This window comes from Lontra canadensis, unplaced genomic scaffold (assembly GCF_010015895.1).
Source record: "Lontra canadensis isolate GAN:19392208 unplaced genomic scaffold, GSC_riverotter_1.0 scaffold42, whole genome shotgun sequence".
Classification (NCBI taxonomy): Eukaryota; Metazoa; Chordata; class Mammalia; order Carnivora; family Mustelidae; genus Lontra; species Lontra canadensis.
The window spans coordinates 12,416,495-12,440,216 of NW_022631036.1; the positions used below are offsets into that span (position 1 = coordinate 12,416,495).

General features: G+C 36.1%; 1 protein-coding gene across 1 annotated transcript in view; it reads left to right on the forward strand.

Moving 5' to 3' along the window:
* Positions 1–22,702, forward strand: part of SEC23A (Sec23 homolog A, COPII coat complex component) — a 63,454-nt gene extending 40,752 nt beyond the window's left edge. Inside the window, exons 15-20 of the mRNA XM_032871227.1 lie at positions 3,093–3,170; positions 5,599–5,760; positions 7,994–8,080; positions 10,248–10,403; positions 12,556–12,621; positions 22,226–22,702. Coding sequence (XP_032727118.1) covers positions 3,093–3,170; positions 5,599–5,760; positions 7,994–8,080; positions 10,248–10,403; positions 12,556–12,621; positions 22,226–22,315 — 639 coding nt within the window. The 3' untranslated portion in view covers positions 22,316–22,702. The remainder of the gene's footprint in view (positions 1–3,092; positions 3,171–5,598; positions 5,761–7,993; positions 8,081–10,247; positions 10,404–12,555; positions 12,622–22,225) is intronic.
* Positions 22,703–23,722: the final 1,020 nt, after the last annotated feature.

The window sequence follows — 23,722 nt, forward strand, 5'->3', positions numbered from 1 at the left end:
TGTCTCAGTTGGTTAAACATCTGACTCTTGATTTTGGCTCAGATCAGGATCTCAGGGTTGTGGGATTGAGCCCTGTATCGGGCTCCAAAATCAACAGGGAGTCTGCTTCAGATTCTTTCCCTCTTCCTCTGCCCTTGTTCTCTCTCTCTAAAATAAACAAATCTTTTTTTGTTATTACTTTTTATTATGTTAGTCACCTACATCATTACTTTTTGATGTAGTGTTCCAAGATTCATAAAAATAAATCTTAAAAATAAAAGGTTTTATTACATTAAAATGGAATAAAAAATCTGTGTGGTAGGGGCACCTAGGTGGCTCAGCTGATTAAGTATCTGCCTTTGGTTCAGGTTATGATCCCCAGGGTCCTGGATGGAGCCTGGTGTCAGGCTCCCTGCCCAGCAAGGGAGTCTGCTTCTTCCTCTGCCTCTGTCCTTCTTCCCAGCTTGTACCCTCTCCCTCTTTCTCTCATATAAATAAAATCTGTGTGGTTAAAAGAGAAAAAAAAATCTGTGTGGTAAAAATACCATTATCAAAATTTAATGCCAACTTGTATGTATGGCTTACATCTTTGACATATTCTTATATGTATAACAGAATGTGGAAATTTTCATATACATATATGTATATGTATGTTTATATGCTCTTACAAATCAGTAAGATTTGGGCAAAAAAATCAGTAAAGTTCAAGAATAAGGAATTAGCTAAAGAAGGAATGCAAGTGACCAGTCAACATATGAAAAAATTACCAATCTTATTTATAATCAATGTTAGAAAATAGAAGATAATAATTTTTATCTATTAAACTGGTAAGAATTAGAAAAACACAGTAAAGCTTAAAAGTTGGTTAATATTCAGGGAAACGGACAGCTTGTAGGTTTGAAGTATGAGCTGTATTGTAAACATCTGTATAACCTTATATATAAAAGGCAATTGATGACATACAACAGAAGCTTAAAAACTGCCTTTTAGGGGCGCCTGGGTGGCTCAGTGGGTTAAAACCTCTGCCTTCAGCTCAGGTCCTGATCCCAGGGTCCTGGGATCGAGACCCACATCAGGCTCTCTGCTCAGCAGGGAGCCTGCTTCCCTTCCTCTCTCTCTCTCTGCCTACTTGTGATCTGTCAAATAAATAAATAAATCTTTAAGAAAACAAAACAAATCTGCCTTTTACCTAGAAATTCTACCTCTAAGAATTTATTCTCGAGATAAAACAGGATAATTATAAATGCTAATAATGAGGGATTGGATAAGATTGTTATGGTGTATATTTTAATATAGTGGAATCTTAGCCATTAAAAGTGAAATGATAGATTATATTTAGTGATATGAAAATAAATATTCATAATACAAGCAAAAATGGACATAAGTATCAAATGCATCCCACTCTAAAAATCAGCCTTTTGGACGTCCCTGGTTATCTAAGCATAAAAGTCAACAATGTTTTTGTTACCCTTATTAACCATAACATCAGATTTTCCTAACACTTTAACAGAATTCCAGGCACAGTTTAAATTGTATATATTGTAATGCTATCAGTAGTTCTGAATAATGTGTGACTACTGGTTTTGCTCACAGTATCTTTTCAGTGTATTTCGGTGTATTTGACATTTTAGATTTCATGTGTAATCTGCATTGTCCCTTACCGAAGTGTTCACTACGTGCATAGAGCTGTTGAGCTCTTGATATATGGCTAGTGCAATTGAGAGGAGCTGGACTTTTATTTAATTTCAGTTTATTTAAATTGCTTCGTATAGCTGTGGCTATCATATTGTACAGTGGAGATTACTCTCTTAATCTGTAAGTTCATCAGTGAAATATTATTAGGGGCATTAAAGAAGCAATTCTCTTATTTCCAGATACCAAGATCTATTTTCGGAGGATTAGCTTTACAACTATAGCTTTTCTTGCATGACAGTGGTTCTGAAATGAATTTCCTTGGAAGCCAAAAATGTGATCAAACCAATTATGCCTTTTTATGTGCTCTATACAGCACAGATGACTATACAAATCATATAGTTGAACATTCCAGGAAGCAAAAGCAACTGCACTAACTATAGCAGTGAACTTTTTGCTAGTTTTTACTTGTTATTTGTGCCCTTGATCGTATGTGAGTGCCATGCTGAACACTGCCAGGATATAGACCAATTACATAAGTACTGTAAACATTTTTTCAGATAAGAGACTGCACAAGAACAAGAAGAGGAAGCTAATGTTTGTTGAGTGCTTAGTGTTAGTCATTGTGCTAAGCACTTTCTCATGGATTATCTCAGTTATTTAGTTGCCTTTTGTCACATTCTCATGGAGGGCTTTCTTGCTTGCTAGTGCATGTGCTTCCCTTTACTTTATTTCCTTTTAATTTCAGCCTTTGTGTTTTTTCTTTGTTTACCAGTTTACCTGTTCATCTCAGATTTTTTCCTCAGCTCTTCTTTCTCTTTTGGCATTGTTTCTATTGTACAATTTTATATCATCGACTTGCTTTTGTTATAACCACTATGGTATTTTGATAGTTGCATCTTCCTGTCAGTAGGCTCTTGTCCTTCATAGGCAGAGTCTTAAGGGGCACGTATTGAGCTCTTTTGGCCATTATCTAAGAACTCTTTATTTGCTATCAGAGATGCTTAGTTAAAAAAAAACCCAAACATTGAAGATGAGTTGTTACTGCATTGGAGCAATGTTTTGTTTACTGCTTAAATTCAAATGTATTTCTTTTGGTGTAATCCTTTTCTTGGTAAGTAAATTCCAATTTTATCCCATATCAAGTATCTGCCTTCTAAAGAGTAATAGCTCTTTTTAAAAAAAAAATATTTTTGATTTATTTATTTGAGAGAGAGAGAGAGAGAGTGCTAGAAGAGGGGAGAGGCAGAGGGAGAGGAAGAGGGAGAAACGGACTCCTTGCTGAGCAGGAAGCCCCAAGTAGGGGCTCAATCCCAGGACCCTGGGATCATGACCTTAGCCAAAGGCAGATGCTTAACTAATTGAGCCACCAAGGAACCCCAAGAGTAATAACTTTTAAAAAATAGAATATTTATGGGTAAGAGAGTTAGTTGTATTCCAGGGAATATATTACCTAACACATTTTATTTTATTTTATTTAGTGTCAGAAATTTGGAGAGTATCACAAAGATGATCCAAGTTCCTTCAGATTTTCAGAAACTTTCTCCCTTTATCCACAGGTGAGTAGATAAAAAGTCCATGTTCTTTTCTTAGTGTTGACAGTATAGCATTGGGTCTCACTTTCTCTGTTGTATAAGAATATAGGACCTGTTGTACTGGGTTATTCTTTTGGTAGTGTTTTAAGTTTTGGGATAGCTGAGAAATTAATATTGTGCTTGTGTAGTCATTGAAAAGCATATAATATGTTTATGAGGGCCTTCAAAACAGTCATTTATTTGTGGTGAAAGAAATTTACACTGAAACTCTACTCTGGAATAGAATTAGGTGTGAGGTAGATTAGCTTTCTGTCTGTTATAAGGGATCTATCTAATTACAATAGTACCAAAAGGTAGTAACTTGACCAGTTAGTCTTACAGTGTGGTACCATTACCTGAGAACAATTTTATGGGGATATACCAGGTAAATAAAAACGAAGCTGATTTGATTTATCTTACAGGAATTTTTCCACTTGTGTTGTAGACTCTACCTGTCTTATTTTGATAGATATTTTTTGAAAGTCTAGGTTTTTTATGTGATAAGTAACAGAGAACATTTATTCAGCTGAGGTCTTGAAGAAAAGAACTTTAGGAGAATAAAGATGACTGCCACAGATCTTAATTTCCAGATGCTTTCAGTCTGAAGGGTGAGATCTGAAATATGTATAACACAGAACGGAAAGGGAGAAATGCTATGAGAGATATACAAAATTTAAAGGAATCCTTCCAAGTGAATGGTGTGATATATCTTTATAGAAGAGGTGTCATTTTAGCTTAGCCTGGAAGGATGATTATATTGAGATGTGGAAATTCAAATTTTAGCCCATGAACACCTTGCTCAAAGCTTCAACTTTGTTTTCAGAACTATTCTCATTTTTTATTGATCTGTAGTGTAGAAACTTCATGTTTATACAGGGAGATGTCCCTAAACCTCTGGTTGCAGTTTTGGAGAACTAGGAAAGGGCAGAGTCTCTTTGTCTTAAGGCAGGCAAAACCCTGTCTCAGGCCTCTCATATTAGTAGCAGAAACTAATAGGAAAGAGAATGTGGGCATTAGCCTCAGTATTTGATTGAATGCCGAACTGTTTCCTTTCTTTCTCTTCCAACTCCAAGCCTTCTTTTTAGGCTTTTGACAGTTGATAGATCTCCTGAGAGATCTGGGCCTCTTATTTTTTCCCCTCTATTGGAAATCACAGAGGACCCAGAAATTATTTTTTTCTTTGGGCTTTCAAAGCCTAATGCTCTTCTAAAAGGTAACATAGACTAAATTTAGAGAAGGTGTTTATTTCTGAAATATCTACCCCCAGATTTACCAGTTACACATTGCTGTGAGTAAACAGAAATGGCTGAAGTGGTAAGGGTTGAGAGAGCCTCTCAGTGAATTCTGATCACTGAACAGAAAAGGAATGAAAGTGTCACTGAGTAGCATATGCTGGGAGAGACCTGTGGAATGAGTCCCAAGCAGGGGCATCATGTTGGCACTTGAGCCCTAAGGGCAGAGGGAAGTGGAAAGAAGTAACTGAAAGAAAGTAAGAGTTCTTTGGAGAGCTGATTCTATTGATTGTATCTGAGACCCTTTGATTCTATCAAAGCACAATTTTGCTGTCCTTTATTCAGGCCAGACTCTTCCCCATTTTGATCTCTTTCATATGAGGAGTGGGTGGAAGGAAAGTGAAAGGAGAAAGAAGTAATGAGACAAGTCTAAAGAATGTTTCTTAGGAATGAGGAAGAACTTAAATGTTAAGAAACAAGTGGGTGTATTTAAGTCCTTTTTTTTTTTTTTCCTCCCCCAAATCATTGCAGACCCTTCCCAGTGCAACTTTTGGGAGCTCTCAAAAAGTAGAAAATTTGTTAATCTATTTTTATATTCTCTTGGAGTCTTTTGATGGTGGTAAGGAATAGTAATAAAGAAGTTCAGAGATGTGGCCAGAGAGATGGGGGATAAAAACAATGCTGATAAAGCACCATGTACTATCAGCCTCTGAATAATCTACATCTGAGCAAGGAGTTTTTTGTTCCTAGTCATGTCCTTTTGAGTCATCTCTTTTCCTTTAATTTTTTTGTTGTCATACTTTCAAGTAACTTATAAAGATCATGAATAAGATTCTTAATACAATTTAGAGGGGCGCCTGGGTGGCTCAGTGGTTAAAGCCTCTGCCTTCGGCTCGGGTCATGATCTCAGGGTCCTTGGATCGAGTCCCGCATTGGGTGGGGGGGGGCGTCTCTGCTCAGCAGGGAGTCTGCTTCCTCCTCTCTCTCTGCCTGCCTCTTTGCCTACTTGTGATCTCTATCTGTCAAATGAATAAATAAAATGTTAAAAAAAAAGAATACAATTTAGAATGTCCTTATTGTAACTTGTTTTGTCTTGATAGTTCTAATCAAATGCTTTTGTAATAGTAAACTCCTATTGCAGTAAAATCAGTAAAAACTATCTCACATGTTTTTTCTTGTAGTTTATGTTTCATTTAAGAAGATCTCCTTTCTTACAAGTTTTTAACAATAGTCCTGATGAGAGTTCATATTATCGTCACCATTTTATGCGTCAAGATTTGACCCAGTCTCTAATTATGATTCAGCCTATTCTGTATGCATATTCTTTTAGTGGACCCCCAGAGGTAAGAGAGACAGAAAACAAAAATTGGTTTCATTAATGTGATGTATGTGATTAAAAAGTGAAAACAACTAAGTTTTTTTTGGAACATAGTTACTAAATACAGGAATTTAGTTCAAGAAGTTATGTTATTCATATATTCACTTAAAAATATTTGAGTGCTTACTATATGCTAGGTTGCACTAGGAAATTATTTTAAAAATATAACAAGTGAGGTGGGAGAGACTTTTAAGATAAATTTGTGTAATTTCGTTGATCAAATCCTCTAGGTTTTATGATTATTCTTATGTCTTTAATGATATGATGGTAATGATGATTCTAGAACCTGTAGCTTATTCCAGAGTATGGTGTCTAATAATTAGGACATTCTGTCCAAAGAAAATCTCTTGCTTAAATATCATCTCATTCTCCTGTAGCTTTTTTTGAACATAGATGCAGTTAATTATAAAGATGTATATTTAGAAAGGTAATAATAAAGTCATACATTTAGATTTCTTAGCAAACTGTTCCACTTACTTTAACCAACTGTTAAATAAACAGTTTTTCTATTTTGAAGTTAAAATTTCTGTTTTACCACTTTTAAGTATGCAATGATTATATTTAAAAATATTTAAGAATGGTCAGCATAAAGAGAATATTTATAATATCACCTGATTAATGATCTCTCATGATTCCTTTATTATTATGTTTGTAAAAAATATTGTATAAAGCATTTTGTTACTATAATTGTTTTTAGTAGTTTGTCATAGCGTCTTCTTTCCTGGAAAATATGTATTGTTAATGTGATGGTCTAGCTATGTATTAGGTTTTATAGTTCTTTGAATCAGGAAAGAAAGTTTTAGAGATTTATTTTTTCTTATTTCAGAGTAATACATGTAAATTATAGATACTTGAAAAATGTACATTAGTGTTTAGAGGAAATTTGGAATCGCACAGTCTCTACTGTCTGCTCCTGTTAAATTCCAACCTTCCCATTTAATCCATGAATCCCATTAGCTTCATTTACTTAAGAGTTTGCATTTGCAGTTATTCTCTTTCTTCCATCATCCCTTGCTCTTCCTCTGGATCATTCTCATTAGCAAAGAAATCTGAGTCACATTCACGTTAAAAACCAACAGACAGGGTGACTGGGTTATGGACACTGGGGAGGGTATATGCTATGGTGAGTGCTGTGTAGTGTGTAAGCCTGATGATTCACAGACCTATACCCTTGGGGCTAATAATACATTATATGTTAATTTAAAAAAAAAGAAATTAAAAAAAACAAAACCCAACAGACAGAACCACTCTTGACTTCACATTTTCTCTAATTGCCACCCATTTCTCTGGTCTCAGTTGCGGCTAAACTCAGAAAGTTACCTGTTGTCTCTATGATGATCTCACCTCACATTCTCTTCTCAACCTACATTATTCAGATTCTTGTCCTTAGCATTACACTGAAACAACTGTTACCAGGTCACCAATGGCCTACGTCTTGCCAGAACTCTCGACAGCATTTATTTACCTAATGAGGACTCTCCTCGAAAACCTTTTGTTTAAAGCTTCTCTGACACCTGCAATACCTACTGGTTTTCCTCCTAATCACTGCCTGTTCCTTCTCAGTTTCCTTTTGCTGACTTCTCCTTTTCAGATCTTTTGAAGTGTTGGCATGCTCCGGGGCCCAGTCTCTGGCATTTGTTCTGTATTCCCTCTGTGGTGTAGATACATACTGTGATGCGATATGATCACATAGCTTTCATTACCATCTTCATGCATGTGATATCAAAATTTATGTCATTAGTTCTGGCCACTCTCTTACATTTCCTACTCTGAACTGTTTTTCCATCTCTAAATTTGCTCTTTCCCAAGCCTCTCCCCTCTTACTCAGTGGGGCCATCATCAGGCTTAGGAGTGGAAATTTCCTGATTTCCTCTTGGCTCTACTCTGTTTTTTAATTGTTGTCTCTGTTTTTGTGACTTCTTAGAAAATTAAAATGTACTGCAAGAATTCATGATAGCCTATGGCGAGTGCTGTGAAGTGCGTAAACCTGGCGATTCACAGACCTGTACCCCTGGGGCTAACAATACATTATATGTTAATAAAAAATTTAAAAATTTAACATAAAAAAAGAATTCATGATAGCAAGATGTTTTCGAGTTATAAGATATAAATTTAAAATGTTAAAGATATTCTCAAAAGATCTGCTTTGTAACTTTATTTATTTTTCCATCCTCCTGTTCTCTGTTTTCTTCTGTTAGCCGGTTCTTCTTGATAGCAGCAGCATTCTTGCAGATCGCATTCTTCTCATGGACACGTTCTTCCAGATTTTGATTTATCATGGTGAGGTAAGATTCCATAACATTGAAAGCTATGCACATAGGTGCAATAGTCTTTTTATTCATGGAAGCTTTCTCTTCTTTACTGTATGACTACTGTTTCTTCTCTAATAAACTTTTACTTCCATTTTTATATAATAGGTATAAAATATGGTTCTTCCTGCCACAGGTTTTTAGACTTCATTTGCAGTTGACCTACCTGTGCTTGTTTTGTCCATTTGTCCATGTACGATTTGATAAATAGATTTTACACAAAGCATAGTGCTGTGAAATTAAAAGCATTGATGTGTATATAGGCATGCCATACTTCTGGTTTTTACCTGAGACATTGAGAAGGGAAAAGCCTTTGTCAGTAGGGAGGGTCTCCCTTTCATTATTTGATGTAATAATTTAAAAAGTATTCCATTTAATGCACTGAAAGTACTTAAAAAATTTATTCCACATGATCTGAAAACTCATTTAAAACATAAGTGAGGGGCACCTGGGTGGCTCAGTGGGTTAAAGCCTCAGGTAATGATCCCAGTGTCCTGGGATTGAGGCCTGCATCAGGCTCTCTGCTCAGTGGGGAGCTTGCTTTCTCCTCTCTCTTTCTCTCTGCCTGCGTGTGATCCCTGTCAAATAAATACAATCTTTAAAAAAAAAAATCATAAGTGAATTAGAAGTAAAATTTATACCTTTACTTAATTGGAATGGTACATGACTGGAAAGAGCAGAATATCTGAGTAGCCATTAAGCTTTAGTCCAAGTATTTAGCAGAACTCTGTTCATTCCTGCATTATTTGTTCAGCCAGTAATTAAAATGTTTTCTCTGTATAAGAAAGCATTGTATTCTGGATGCCTTGAAAGATACAAAGATTCTTTTTTCACAGACCCACACTCAAACTTCTAGTCTAGAATTCTAGTAACTTGTGCAGATTTATTTTTCCTATTATTTTAATTATAAATGATTTTAGATTTCTACAGTAATTGTGGAGGTGTACTCAAAATATCCTTTTAAGTAATATGATCTAGGCCTTTTAAAAGATTTATTGATTATTATTTTTAATTGGTACCAGTACTGATATATATATGTATATATTAAGATTTTATTTATTTATTTGACAGAGAGAGAGATCACAAGTAGGCAGAGAGGCAGAGAGGAGGGGGAAGCAGGCTCCCTGCTGAGCAGAGAGCCCGATGTGGGGCTTGATCCCAGGACCCTGAGATCATGACCTGAGCTGAAGGCAGAGGCTTTAACCCACTGAGCCACCCAGGTGCCCCTGTACTTTAATTTTTAAGGATAATGCCTATTATATGACAGAGAGAGGTATTTTGCTGCTTTTTTTTTTTTTTAAGATTTTATTGATTTATTCGACAGAGAGAGATCACAATTAAGCAGAGAGGCAGGCAGAGTGAGAGGGGGAAGCAGGCTCGCCGCCGAGCAGAGAGCCCGATGTGTGACTTGATCCCAGGACCCTAGGACCACAACCTGAGCCGAAGGCAGAGGCTTTAATCCACCCAGCCACCCAGGCGCCCCTGCTTTTTTTTTTTTTAATAGCTTGTTAATGTGCTTAAAGGAGAAATCTGAAATGCACATCACTGTTCCTCTGTTAAATACAGGAATATAAAGCCATATAGAGTATATATTGACTGATGCAGTTAAGTTAGAAATGAAGACAAATTTAAATTTTTGGATGATTTAATTACATGATTTTTGGAGCCATTTACCTTAATAAAAGAATTGATTGAGATGCTCTACTACAGGTCTGTTGTCTTTATAATGTTATTGCTATCATCACTAAATTTTTTCTGTTTGTCTATCTTGCCAGAATGTAAAGCCATTGATAAAGATTTTATAATAGTAGGTGGTTAATTTTGAAGTCTCTGGGAAATCTTCCGTTAACAGAAGTCCGCTTTGTTCATCATAAACTTAAATAAATAGGTTTTAGCTAATAATATAATGTTTAAAATTTTTTCTGGTTTATTATTTCTTTTTACTTTTAAAGGAGAAGAAATACTCTAATTTTGTATCTATTTACCCAAGGATACCAAAATTAGTGTTCTTGATTTGATAACTGATAAATGAAACAATGATTATAATTTTCTTATTTTCTGAGGATCAGTTCCTTTGGAAAAACCTCTTAAAGGTTTTGGGTCGGCAAGAAATTAATAATTCCTTTAATTGCTTTAAAATTAGACCATTGCACAGTGGCGCAAGTCAGGATACCAGGACATGCCAGAATATGAAAATTTCCGCCATCTTCTACAAGCCCCGGTGGATGATGCACAGGAGATTCTTCACTCCAGATTTCCGATGCCGAGATACATCGACACTGAACATGGAGGTAGCCAGGTGAGTATAGTTAATGTTTTGTTGTTAGTACTGTAATGAGTTGTTCCTACTTGCTTTCTTGACTTTAATTTGAAAAGACTGCTTCATAAGGCAAGGAAAGGGGAAGAAGATGGGTAAAAGTTTTTTTTTTTTGTTTTAGCATTGAGAGCAAAGCAGTGATTATTGGCCAGCTGCCTAAAGCTAGCAATTTCCACCACCTTCTGCCACCAGCCCACATTTAATAACGGAGCCAGGATGATGTTATGGTGGCACGTCTGCTTTAGTTGAGCAAGAAGAACAACTTGGAAGAAAATGTAGTGTACCTTTCTTAGTATAATTCTGTTAATTCTGTTTATTTAGTGAAGAAGTCTATGAATATGAACTTCACGGTAACATTTTCTGTTTTCCTCATTCTGTGATTTCAGTGCTCTAGAAAATGTCATGTAATGGGAAAGTATATTACAGAAGGCTTTGTGATTTTTAGAGTTAGGAGGACTTAATAAGGTACATGTACATATACACACAGCCCTTCAGGACCTTTCAGAAGGCTAGGCTTAAGACCCCTTAACATATACTGTTTTATTTATCTATTTATTCATTTATTTATTTTTAATTTTTTAATTAACATATATTATTTGCCCCAGGGGTACAGGTCTGTGAATTATCAGGCTTACACGTTTCACAGCACTCACCATAGCACATACCCTCCCCAATGTCCATAACCCAACCGGTCTCTCCCTACCCCTCTTCCCCCAGCAACCCTCAGTTTATTTCGTTAGATAGAGTCTCTTATGGTTTGTCTCCTTCCTGATCCCATCTTGTTTGATTTTTTCCTTGCCAACCCCCCCAAAATTCCTCATATCAGAGAGATCATATGGTAATTGTCTTTCTCTGATTGACTTATTTTGCTTAGCATAATACCCTCTAGTTCCATCCACATCATTGTAAATGGTAGGATTTCATTTTTTTGATGGCTGCATAGTATTCCATTGTATATATATATACCACATCTTCTTCATCCATTCATCTGTTGATGGACATCTAGGTTCTTTCCATAGTTTGGATATCCCTTAACATATACTCTTTTTTTTTTTTTTAAATCCCTTAACATATACTCTTAAAATAATTTTTATTTCTTCCTTGTAATTTTATTAGAACTATAATAAATTAATTATAGGTTATTGTAAGTTTGTTTCACTTGCTAAAGGCAGGGACCTTGCTTTGTTTATTGCTTCCCTAGTGTTTAGCACAGTATTATAAAATAGGTGGTAAATATTAGTAGCTATTATTCAGAAATGGTAGCAGTTATTTTTAGAGCTTTATTATATTTCTAATAAGAGATACCATGTATTGAGAATTTGCAAAGCTGTTAGTACTTTATACACCTTATCTCATTTGATCCTCATAACAGTGCTATTGTTATCTCTATTTTACAGATAATAACACCAAGACTTAGGTTACTTGTGGCCAAGGAAACACAGTAAATGGAGAAGCTAGTATTTGAATCTAGGTGTTTTCACTTCAGAGCCAGTGCTCTGGTGTTAAACTACTTACTCATAGAGTAGAAAAAGATTTTGTGTGATACTAAATTTCAGAAGATATGACTGCCTGCGTTTTTCCAGTGTGAAATAATAATTTATGCCTAGTTCTTTCCTTGATGTCTCATCATGTGTGGTGCTATTTTCCTCTTTTATTCTGGTTTTCATGATTATAAGTCTTAGTGGAGAGATGGTTAAAATGTTGGGTAAGTTGTGTTATGGAATAGCCTACAGTCTAAGAAAGTTTGAGAGTCATTGTTTAAAGTAAAAGAATGTATAAGGTACCCTTTGCTTTTTCAAATCTCTGATGATGTTTCAGACCGGGTATTTAGTACATTCCACACTAATGTTGTTGCACACATAAATTTTATCTGCTCAGTTTTGGATTCAACAGTTTATTATTTGTTGTTATGAATGTATGATTTGGAGAAAAGAGACTGCATTTATTTATTTGTAACATGTAGTGGCCCACATATTTCCAAAATTTAGTTTATTTTTTTGAAAGTTGCCTTTTAATAAAATTAATTTTACCAAAACATATTAAATAAAGTTGATTTTAGATTGCATAATGTGTTCAGTTCATATTGATTAAATCTATTTTTGATGGATAACATTATTTCATCTTTGCTTTTAAGGCCCGTTTCCTGCTTTCAAAAGTCAACCCTTCCCAGACTCATAATAATATGTATGCCTGGGGACAGGTAAGTGTAAATAGTGGATATTGGAAATTATTTCTTGTGTATTTATAGTTTGTTATTTTAGTGAGAGCTATATTTTCCCCTATGTATTTGCTAATGATTTCTTTTGGCAGAGTAATGAAAAAATGAGTAGAAAATAGAATTAGCATTTGGTGGCATCAGAGAAAATAAAAAGTGATCATATCAAATAGGTAGAATTCCTTCATATTCCTAGTTTAGGACTACGCCCTTGAGATAAAAAGCAATATAGTGTATAATATAGGGAGTGACGATTTAAGCTTAATGCTAGGACATGAACTATAAAAGGCCACATATAATAAATTGGAAGAGGTCAGGGATTGTAATTGAACAAGAGAGGCGGAGGCCTGGAAATCTCTGTTAATATATTTTGATTTGTTACAAGTCCTACCTCTTGGTACAATATATCAGCATTTATCAAGTATCCAATATACAGGACTCTGTATTCGTACTTTCCAGTCCATAATGATCATCCTTGCTTTTTTTTTTTCTTTTTAATGTTTCAACTTTTTAGTTTAAATTCTAGTTAGTTAACATATAGTGTAATATTGCTTTCAGAAGTAGAATTTAGTGATTCATCACTTTGATCATCTCTGCTTTTAAGGAGCTGGTAATCTAGCATTAGAGATAATATACGTATCTTTAAGTAATTAAAATATAAGTCAGTATGAGATATGTTCCTTTTAGAAAGATATTTAGAAAAATATTACAGGGTTTAGCAGAGGAAGAGGGCTTTGAAGAGAGCACATGGTGGCAGCAGGAGACTGTCTGTGATCAGAAAAGGCAACATTTCCTTTTAGAATGGTTACCATTTCAAGAAGTAGAAATTGTGTAAGGAATTCCAGGTAGAGGGCAGTGTAGACCGTGTGAGGTACAGAGCACACAGGATGAATAGAACAATAAACTGGAAATGTATCATGTGGCTAAATTGTGGAGGATCTTACATGCCAGGTTGAATGCTGAGGAGCTGAGTCTTTATTTAGTAAATAATAAAATGTTACTGAAGGTTTTTGGACAGGGTCAAATTTGAGTCTTAGATAATAGAGGTGAATGTTAGGGTTAATTGAGAGCAGTCTGTAGATTGAAACTATATTTTGAAGTAATCCAGATGAGGGGGAATGAAGGCAGGATGGTGAAAAGGAATATATTTTGGTGATATTTTAGGAGTGGAACCAGTGAGATTTGGTTAGAAGTTGCAGGAAAGTAAAAATTACTCTAGAGCAAGACAGCTAAATGCAAAATCTGAATTCTTTTTTTTTTTTTTTTTTTTTTTTTTTTTAGATTTTATTTATTTATTGGACATAGAGAGAGATCACAAGTAGGCAGAGAGTCAGGCAGAGAGAGAGGGGGAAGCAGGCTCTCTGCTGAGCAGAGAGCCCGATGCAGGGCTTGATCCCAGGACCCTGATATCATGACCTGAGCCGAAGGCAGAGGCTTAACACACTGAGCCACCCAGGCGCCCCCCAAATCTGAATTCTGATTGGACTCTGGATTAGAGAAAGTAACTATAAAGAACATAATTGGGATAACTTGTGAAATTTGAATATGGACTGTATATCAATTACTAGTACAATACTATCGTGTTTCTTGATTGTGATACTGTTGTTGTAGTTATATAGGTGATTGTCCATGACCTTGGAGATCTATCCTAAAGGGAGTAAAATATCATGATGTCTTCAACTTATGGAAATTACTCAACAAAAGAAAGAAAAGGAAACATATATAGAAACATAAAGCAAATGTGGCAAAATGTTAATCATTGAGTTTAGGTATAGGGTATGTGGGTGTTCATTGTACTTTTTTCTCAACTTTTCTACAAGTTTGAATTAAAAAAAAAAATAGTTGAGGGAGAACAAGGTAATATAGGATTTTGAGCCTGGGTAACTAGGAGAACGTGTGCCAGGGAGTGGGAAAGCAGAGAGAAATGTTTGATTTCAGGTACACTGAATTTGAGATAACATTTAGATGGCCAATTTGAGGAGGCTATTAGAAATTTGGGTTTGGTGATCAGGGCAAGGATGTGAAAATTGATCATGGACAAGTGATACTTAAAGTCATCACAGCGGGTACTTGTTCAAGAGGGAGTAGAGAGGCAAAAGAAGGATGAGATAAACCTTGAGGAATTACAAGTGGTTGGAGTATTTTATAAATAGAGAGGTGGAAGGAAAATGAAAATAATACCATACCATGGGGTGCCCGGGTGGCTCAGTTGTTAAGCGTCTGCCTTCAGCTTGGGTCATGATCCCAGCCCATGTAGGGCTCCCTGCTCGGCGGGAAGCCTGCTTCTCCCTCTAACACTCCCTATGCTTGTGTTTCCTCTTTGCTGTGTCTCTGTGTGTCAAATAGATAAATAAAATCTTAAAAGAAAAACAAAAAAGAATACCATACCATGTCATAATAGGTGAAGGAGGGCTTTATAGAAAGAAGAAAGGGGGTTAACAAATTCTGAGATGCTGCAGACCTTAAAGGAGGGTGAAGATTTAGAAAGGTGGATGGATTTGAAGACTAAACGGTCATTTGTAGTCCTGGTAAGCAGTTTTAAGTAGTAGTTGAGTACAAGGCAGATCATAAGGAATTAGTGGCGGTAAAGGAGTGGAGGTTGTAAGGAGGTTGCAATCTAGTTTGAGTTTGGGTGGTAGGATAGAAAGATGATTCTTACTAGGATAAGGGCACAGAACTTACTTGTAGTCCAAGTGTAAGGTGCTGACCAAAGAACAGCTTATAGATGTTTAAGATCTTCAAAAGCAGACAGTGTGATCACAAGCACTTTGTGGAGTTGAAGCATTGGTACGGAGGCAGGACATTCCTTCTACGGAACCAAATGGTGGGAAGGGTAATGACAGAGAAAGATGTTGGGGACAGAACGTTCATATTGGGTAATTGCCTGTTTCTTTTAGATAATAGTGGATTATTCATTAAGAGTGAGACATGGTAGGACTAAAGGACTAGAAAATAGAAAAGATCTAAAAACAGCTATATGGAATAGCTGTTTAGAAATAGAAATAGAAAGCAACAGCAGGCGAATAAAAGGCTTTTATAGCAGTGAGGGCCCATTTTATTTCCTAACAATTTCTAGAGTTTACTTCCATTGTGTTTAACCATGCTTTGTAGTTCAGGCATTGCATCAAAAGTGGAAGATTTTGGGGGTGATTTAGCATTGGAGATAAGAAAGATGGACACATTAAAGGGAGTGCAATAATTTAGAGCAATGTTAAATGACTGTGAGGTCCAGGTTGGGCAGAAGATGTAGTAATTAGGATTAAGGCCCCTTCCCTCTAAATACAGAGGTGCTTCAAAATGTTGCCCTGATTTCTTTGCATACATTGTTTTTCTGGGTGATTACATACACCCCTATGGCTTCAGCTTTCATCTGAGGCTAACTTAACAAATCTCCATCTTTGGTTTGACTTCACCTTGAGCTGTAGACTGGAATTTCTGTAACTGTCTGTTATACATCACTGGAGCTTCCTGTAGACATTTCATAAGCAACATGTTCCAACTTGAATTTATCTCTTTTATGCCATCTTATTCTGCGTGACTTTCCTATTTTTACAAAGGGCGACACTACTCTCTCAGTTCCCAAGACTTGGAACTTTAGTCATTTGCATTTTATTTTCTCCCTTCTATCCCTAATTATTCACAAATGGTTTGGTCTCTTTCTCCTATCCATTATCTCCTTTTTCTGTCACTAACTGAGGTCAAGCGCTTGTTACTTTTAACGTAGACTGTCAGTGCTTTTAGCCCTGTTTCTTCCATTTTGACAGTGGCCACAGTGGTCTGGAAGCAGTTCTAAGTCAAGAGAACTGTGTAGAAATCTTTAATCTTTGCGGCACCTGGGTGGCTCAGTTGGTTTCGTGTCTGACTGTTGGTTTCGGCTTAGGTCATGATCTCAGAGTCGTGAGATCAAGCCCTGGGTCGGGTTCTGTGCTCAGCGCAGTCTGCTGAAGATTCTCTTTCTCCCTCTGCCCCTCCCCCGGCTCATGTGCTTGCTCACTCTTAAATAAATAACATAAAATTAAAAAAAAAAAGGAATCTTTAATCTTTAATAATCCCCTTTGGAATTACATACAGACTCTTTATACTGCTTTTGAGAGTTCTTTATTGCATAATCCAAAGAAGTTTTCTCACTTTTAGCTACAATTTTAGAATTTCTTATTCTACTTTGAATACAGTAAGCATGTTAACATCTTTGTGACTCGTCCCTATCACCACATGGTAGCCATCATTTAAGGCTGAGTTCAGAGTTCATTGACTCCATGAAACTTTCTCTTTCTCTTTTTCTTTTTTCTTTTTTCAAAAGATATTTATTTGAGAGAGAGAGAGCACAAGCAGTGGGGAGGGGTAGAGGGAGAAGCAGACACCTTGCTCACCAGGGAGCCTGATGTGGAGCTCAATTCTAGGACCCTGGGATCATGACATGAGCCAAAGGCAGATGTTTAACTGACTGAGCCACCCAGGCACCATCCATGAAACTTTTTCGATGATTACATGACTCATTTGGTATAATATGCCTGCCCCTTCATTCCTTTTTTTTTCATCTGTTTCTGATGTCCCTAAGGAGTGATGACTGTGTCATTTTAATTTTTGACTTTCCACAGTGCCTTAACATAGCATGTATTGAGTATAGTAGATTTGGGCAGGAGAACAGAGATTAGAGTATGGGAGCTTTGTGGAGGTATTTAAGAGTTAAGGAGCCTTTATGGTATAGATAAAAAAAATTGAATCCATGATCTAAAACTCCTGAAAGGTAAGGTTTTTATAGCAAGGAAAGGAGCTTATTCTTGGGAAGTGTGGAAGGGGTATAGCATGTGAGAGAAAAAAATTATGCCTGTGTAATGCATATATGCATTATCAATATCAACCTCACCATTCCACTTGCTATGAAATGAAAAGTCGAGTATACTATTATGACATGGAAGTTTGGAATACAGAATGTACCATGAATCAGCCTTTCCATTATGGTTGAGTCATCTGGGCATTGGACTTAGTTCTGGATCTCACAACTTAAGAGAAACTTACTTAAGAAAAGAAAATTGCAAGAAGATAGGAAAGTAGGACCAATTACTAAAGTTCATGGAAATGGTGATTAGTCATAATGAAGAAGGGGAAGTTAAAGGACGCTTTAAAATAGTATTCATCAGGGGTTCCCTATCAACTGCCCTTAGAGGCCAGGGCAGTAGCAAATGGTTGAAGTTCTTTTTAGAAAATCTTATACTCTCAGTGTGAAGAGGCAATACTTGGGGGTCAGGGGTGGACTAGGGTTTGTAGGAAAAACACAGGTACCCTTTTTTAGAAGGGGTAGCTGTTTCTCCCCTCTAGCTGATTGTTGTCATTTACATAATTTGTTTTAACAAAGTGTTGTGAGCCCACATTAATGCAGACCAAATAAAATACATCTTTGTGGCTGAATTTGTACATTATTAAAAAGCATGGTTTAGTTCATGGAAATAAAACTTGGTTCTTGCTTCTCTGGGTTTAAATTACAACATGGGGGTGCCTGGTTGGCTCAGTCAGTAAGCTTGTGACTCTTGATCTCGGGTTGTGAGTTCAAGCCCCATATTGGGTTTGGGGCCTATTAAAAAAAAATTATAACATGGAGATGTAGTTGGTATGTTTATAAAGAACTTGTTGAGCTGGTAAACCTGGAGAGGCATCATTCTGGGCTGGTAGTTGAAAACTATGTTACTTATCGTTGCTTTTTCTTCTTTGTCTATTATAGAGTTTAATAATATGTGCAGTAAGACTAAGTAAATATTAGGTATTAGTTTTCCTTGTTATCAATGGGGAAAAATAAGTCTTAAGATATTTTATTTTTATTTTTAATAATTTTTTAAAAAGATTTATTTATTTATTTGACAGAAAGAGACATAGAGAGAGAGGGAACACAAGCAGGGAGAGTGGGAGGGGGAGAAGCAGACTTCCTGCCAAGCAGAGAGCTGGATGTGGGGTTCGATCCCAGGACCCTGGGATCTTGACCTGAGCCGAAGGCAGACGCTTAACAACTGAGCCACCCAGATGCCCCAAGATATTTTATTTTTAAAGATTTATTTGTTTATTTTAGAGAGAAGGGGAGAGGATCTCAAGCATACTCCCCGATGAGTGTGGAGCCCGATATAGGACTCAATCCCATAACCCCTGAGATCATGACCTGAGGTGAAATCAAGAGTTGGTTGCCTAACTGACTGAGCCACCTGGGTGCCCCAAAGATATTTTAAAATAGGAAAGAAAACCTATTTTAAACTTTGAAGTTTAATTATTATGACCTGTAAGTAGAGGCATTAGAGGCATAAATGAGAGCCCTAAGGTCTTTATTGGCCTATGCTTTTTGTAAGAGAAATTATGTTAATATTTATTTACTTATTTATTTGACAGAGAGAGACAGCGAGAGAGGGAGCACAAGCAATGGGGGAGTAGGAGAGGGAGAAGCAGACTCCCCACTGAGCAAGGAGCCTGATGTGGGGCTGGATCCCAGGAGTCTGGGATCATGACCTGAGCCGAAGGCAGATGCTTAACAACTGAGCCACCCAGACGCCCCAGTGTTAGTATTTTTATAGATAATAATAATAATAACTGATAAACTGAATGTTTTAGTTCCCATGCTGAGCTTCTTATGCACTTCTGTTTAATCATTAAAACACTCTCATGGGGTGGTAACTATTAACTCTATTTTTCAGAAGAGGAAATTAGGCTTAAATAGCGTAAATAACTTATCCAAGATCACATAGCTAAACCGTGCAGGGTCTGGACTTGACTATAGGCCATCTGACTGGAGAATATGAATTCTTAATCATTAAGCTAAATTGATGATTGAAATTTAGGGAGTTAACTTGGTAGCCAAGCATTTTACTAAAAATTATACAATCTTGCACTTTAGTTTTCTTTTTGTCAGAAATCAAGTACCCAGTGGTAAGTTTTATCCATAGATGGCCTGAAGAGGGCACCACTGCAACACTGCTTCCCCACTGCTGCTGTTCTTCATACACTGAGTGATAGAAAAGCTTGGATCTTACTGCCCAATCATGGGTATAGTTGAAGAAGAGAAAAGGTGCAGTTGAAAAATTAAGATCAGCTGCAAATTTTTTATAAGTTTGAGTTGAGCATTAATATTTGTAATTTCAAATAAGATCTCATACAGTATATAAATTAGAAAATTGATGTGTATTTTGTCTTGACTGGTTGAAATAGATCTGGGATTTGGTGAATTGAGGTGGAAAATGTGTAAATTGAAAGAAAATCAGGAATAGTTACAAAAAAAAAAGGAAGAGCTACCAGCTTATTATTAGTCTAGGTCATATTTTTGAGGCCTTTGCTTCTCTGTGTTAACTGTGAATGTATAATAAGGAAAAATATTTCAGTGTTATAATATATTTCTCAGAAGAGGTAATAATAGCTCACACATGTTTATTCCTGCTGTGTATGTCAGGTATTGTGCTGTTTCTTTACACAGTTGAACTCATTTAATCATTATAACATCCATATGAAATAGGTCCTTTTGTTATCCTTATTTTACAAATGAGGAAACTCAGACACACGGAGGTTATGTAACTTCTCTTCCTCAAAGTCATACAGGCAGTAAGTGGCTGAGTAAAGAATTGAGCTGATGCACTCTGTCTCCAAACTCCAAATTCTTATTCCCAGTGCTGTTGTCTCCCTTCATTGTCCAGTTTTTCAAGTTTTTTGAATTTGAAAAAACATAATAAAATTGATTTTCCTTTATTCAGGAGAGGTTATGGCACGTCTGTGGCAATACCAGACTAGAATTTTCGAAAGATATAAATCCCAGTCTCCTATTTGTTACGTAGTTGCTGATCTCTGAAAATTACTTATTTGTTTTAGATTTTTTATATTTACTTATAAATGAGAACTTGAGTATCAGGTGAAAAATTTAAAAATCCACATAGAAAATCTTTCAGAAAACTTTTTTCTTGCTACAATAGATTTCACTATTAGTGGTTTGGATTACCAAAGTCATCCTACCAACATAGTTTTTATTAAAATAGAAGTTAGGAATTTTCCTTAACTCTTGTTAATTACTTAGAACCTACAGAGATCAATTAAAATGACTTGAATGAAAATGATAAGCATAGTTTATTTATTTTTTTAAAAGATTTTATTTATTTATTTGAGAGAGAGAGAAAGCACGAGAAAGGGGAGGGCCAGAGAGAGAAGCAGACTTCCTACTGAGCAGGGAGACTGATGTGGAACTCGATGCAGGACTCCAGGATCATGTCCTGAGCTGAAGGCAGTCGCTTAACCAACTGAACCACCCAGGTGCCCAGCATAGTTTATTTAAAAAATACTGTAAATATGCTTCCTTCCAGCTGGCATGTCTGTTAAAATATGTGCAATTTCTTTGTTTTTATTTTTTTTTAAAGATTTTATTTATTTGAGAGAGAGCATATGAACAGGAGGAGAAACAATGGGGCGGGGGAGAGGGAGAAAGAATCTCTTAAACAGATTCCTCACTGAGCACAGAACCGGACATGGGGCTCAATGCCGAGACTCAGGAGACCATGACCTGGGTGGAAACCACTCAGAGAGTTCAAGAGAATTCAAGAGTCAAATGCTCAATCGACTGAGCCACACAGGCACCCCAAAATATGTGCAATTTCAATTTTACTTAGTAGTCAGGCAGCAGTAATCTCACCAAGACATGTATTTACTCCTTAGTAGTGATAAAGCTCCAATATATTCAAGACAAATGAACACTTTACTACTGTAAAGATTAAATTGGTTACATAGCTATTCCGATTCTGTAGTGCAAATCTGGTGGTGACCCCTTGGGGCCGTGCACGCTCCACAGGTTAATGGACATGGTTCACAGCAAACCTGTCCCCAACTTCAGATGCCAGCTGCAAGTGGGATCCCTGCACTTCTGACCAACTAGCTACAAATTGTGTGTGTGTGTGTTTGGGGGTTATTAGTGCTCCCCACACTTCCCCCCACCTCATGTTTGACAACTCCCTAGAACAACTCACAGAAGCACTGTATTTATGATCACAGTTTTATTACAAAGATTGCAAATAAAGACCAGCAAAGAGATCGCACAGAATGAGATCTAGGAGGGCTCCAGATACAGAGCTTCTGTGTTCTTTCTCCACGGAATGAGAATGTGTTATCCTCCTAGCATACTGATGAATCTGTTAGATAGGAAGCTCCACTGAGCATTGGTATCCAGAGTTTGTTCCTTTACTACCAAGCCTGATTGATTGAATCTCCAGTTCCCTTCCTCTTCTTTTCCTTCCCTTGACCTCACTTTCCCTCCCTAAAGGTCAGGCTATCTTAAGTCCCCAGCCCTTTGATCACATGTTGATCTTTCTGGTGACTGGCCCCCATCCTGATTCATCTCATCTTAAAGCCTGAACTCAGGTGTGATCGGAGGGGCTCATGAATAATAAGACACTATTAGGACATTCCAAGGATGTAGAGACTTTCTCAGAAGAGCCAGGGGCAAAGGCCAGTCAGATTATTTTTACAATAGGAGCATGGGCATTAGTTTGCTTACAATGATTCCTTGTCTGTTGCAAACATTTGCTTTTACATTTTAAGGGACGTTTTAATCATAGCAAGTATCTTTCTTTTCCTCTAGGAGTCTGGAGCACCTATTCTTACAGATGATGTTAGTTTACAAGTGTTTATGGATCACTTGAAGAAACTTGCTGTGTCAAGTGCTGCTTGAAGTGCTAAACATATTAAGGACACTTAAGAGGATGAAATAATATTTCAATTTCCTTTTTTTCCTTTTTCATTTTATCTGTGGAAACCAACAGAGGTATCTCTCTAGACTCTATGGTTTAAGACAACATGTGGAAAAATGTTCACATTTGTAGATTAAGCTGGAATATAAGAGCAATAAGAATAAATTTATTTTGCTTGCCACAGTATTATGACTGGGTTTAGAAATCTGAGATCTTTATAACTTAATTATGTTAAAGAGTAAAAATAGAGTTGGCCTTGTACTACAGAGATAGAACTCATTTGTGTATTGCAGAAAAATCCAAAGTGGCACTGAATGTCCTTGCTGATTTTTTGAAAACTTGTTTCTTGGTTTTAACCAGAAAGTAAACAAAATCATCAACAGTAATGATAAATGCGAACATTTTTGCCTGTTTATTGAAATATATCTGTGATTTTCAAGCACTTATGCATATACTTTTTCTGTACTTATTCTGTTAAGGCAGATTTATTTTTATGATGATTTGTTTAGGAATTATTTGACTTTATATAAGGTAATTTTCATGAAGATAATTTAATGTTTTTGGTCATTTGGAAAAATAGTTTAGAGATGAAAAGATGAAAAGTTTCTGGGGTAACAGTTCCATAACTGACAAAAAATGTGGAATTCCCATAAAGTACCCAACTTACATGATTAAACATGATAATTTTTTAAAGAAGGGTGATTGAAAATAAACCATTTTGTCATAATGCATTTTAGGAAGTCTGCAGTAAAATAACTGTTGTCACTACTAAACCAAAATTGATTTTTACTGCATGGTTATGTTGTTTCCCCTTGTTTTTCTGAGGTAAATTTTACATTATATCCTACAGTATTTTAACACTATTTTGGGAGTTTACATATTACTTCTTATTTTTGCTTCCATTTTGTGAAATGTGTTAAGTTGTTCTCATTGAAACAGTATTATATTTTGTTGAATGATATCATGTGATGCTCAGTTTTATTTTGATTTATTCATTAGTATCATTCACTTTTACCTTTTAAAGTTTACTTGTAGCAAATGTTTACATTGCTAAAGCCAGATGTTTGACAATGAAATTTATATCAAGTACTGCAAATAAAAGGTGGTGCTATGATAAATGCTTAGAAGGACAGTTTGATGATTGTACTTGCATGAACACAATCATATGATAAAACAGAAACTTAAAAAAATGTTTATATATTATATTCAATTAAATAAATTGCTCTGTTCCATTTTATTTGATTTGAACTCTGCTAGGCCTAAATACCAATAAAATATAATTTTTCTGTGTTTTCCTGCTTATTTCGAAGTCTAGTAAAGCCTGAGAAGCCTAATGTGGAATTAGAGCAGTTATAAAACCTGCTATGAATAGATTACAAAGTGTTCAT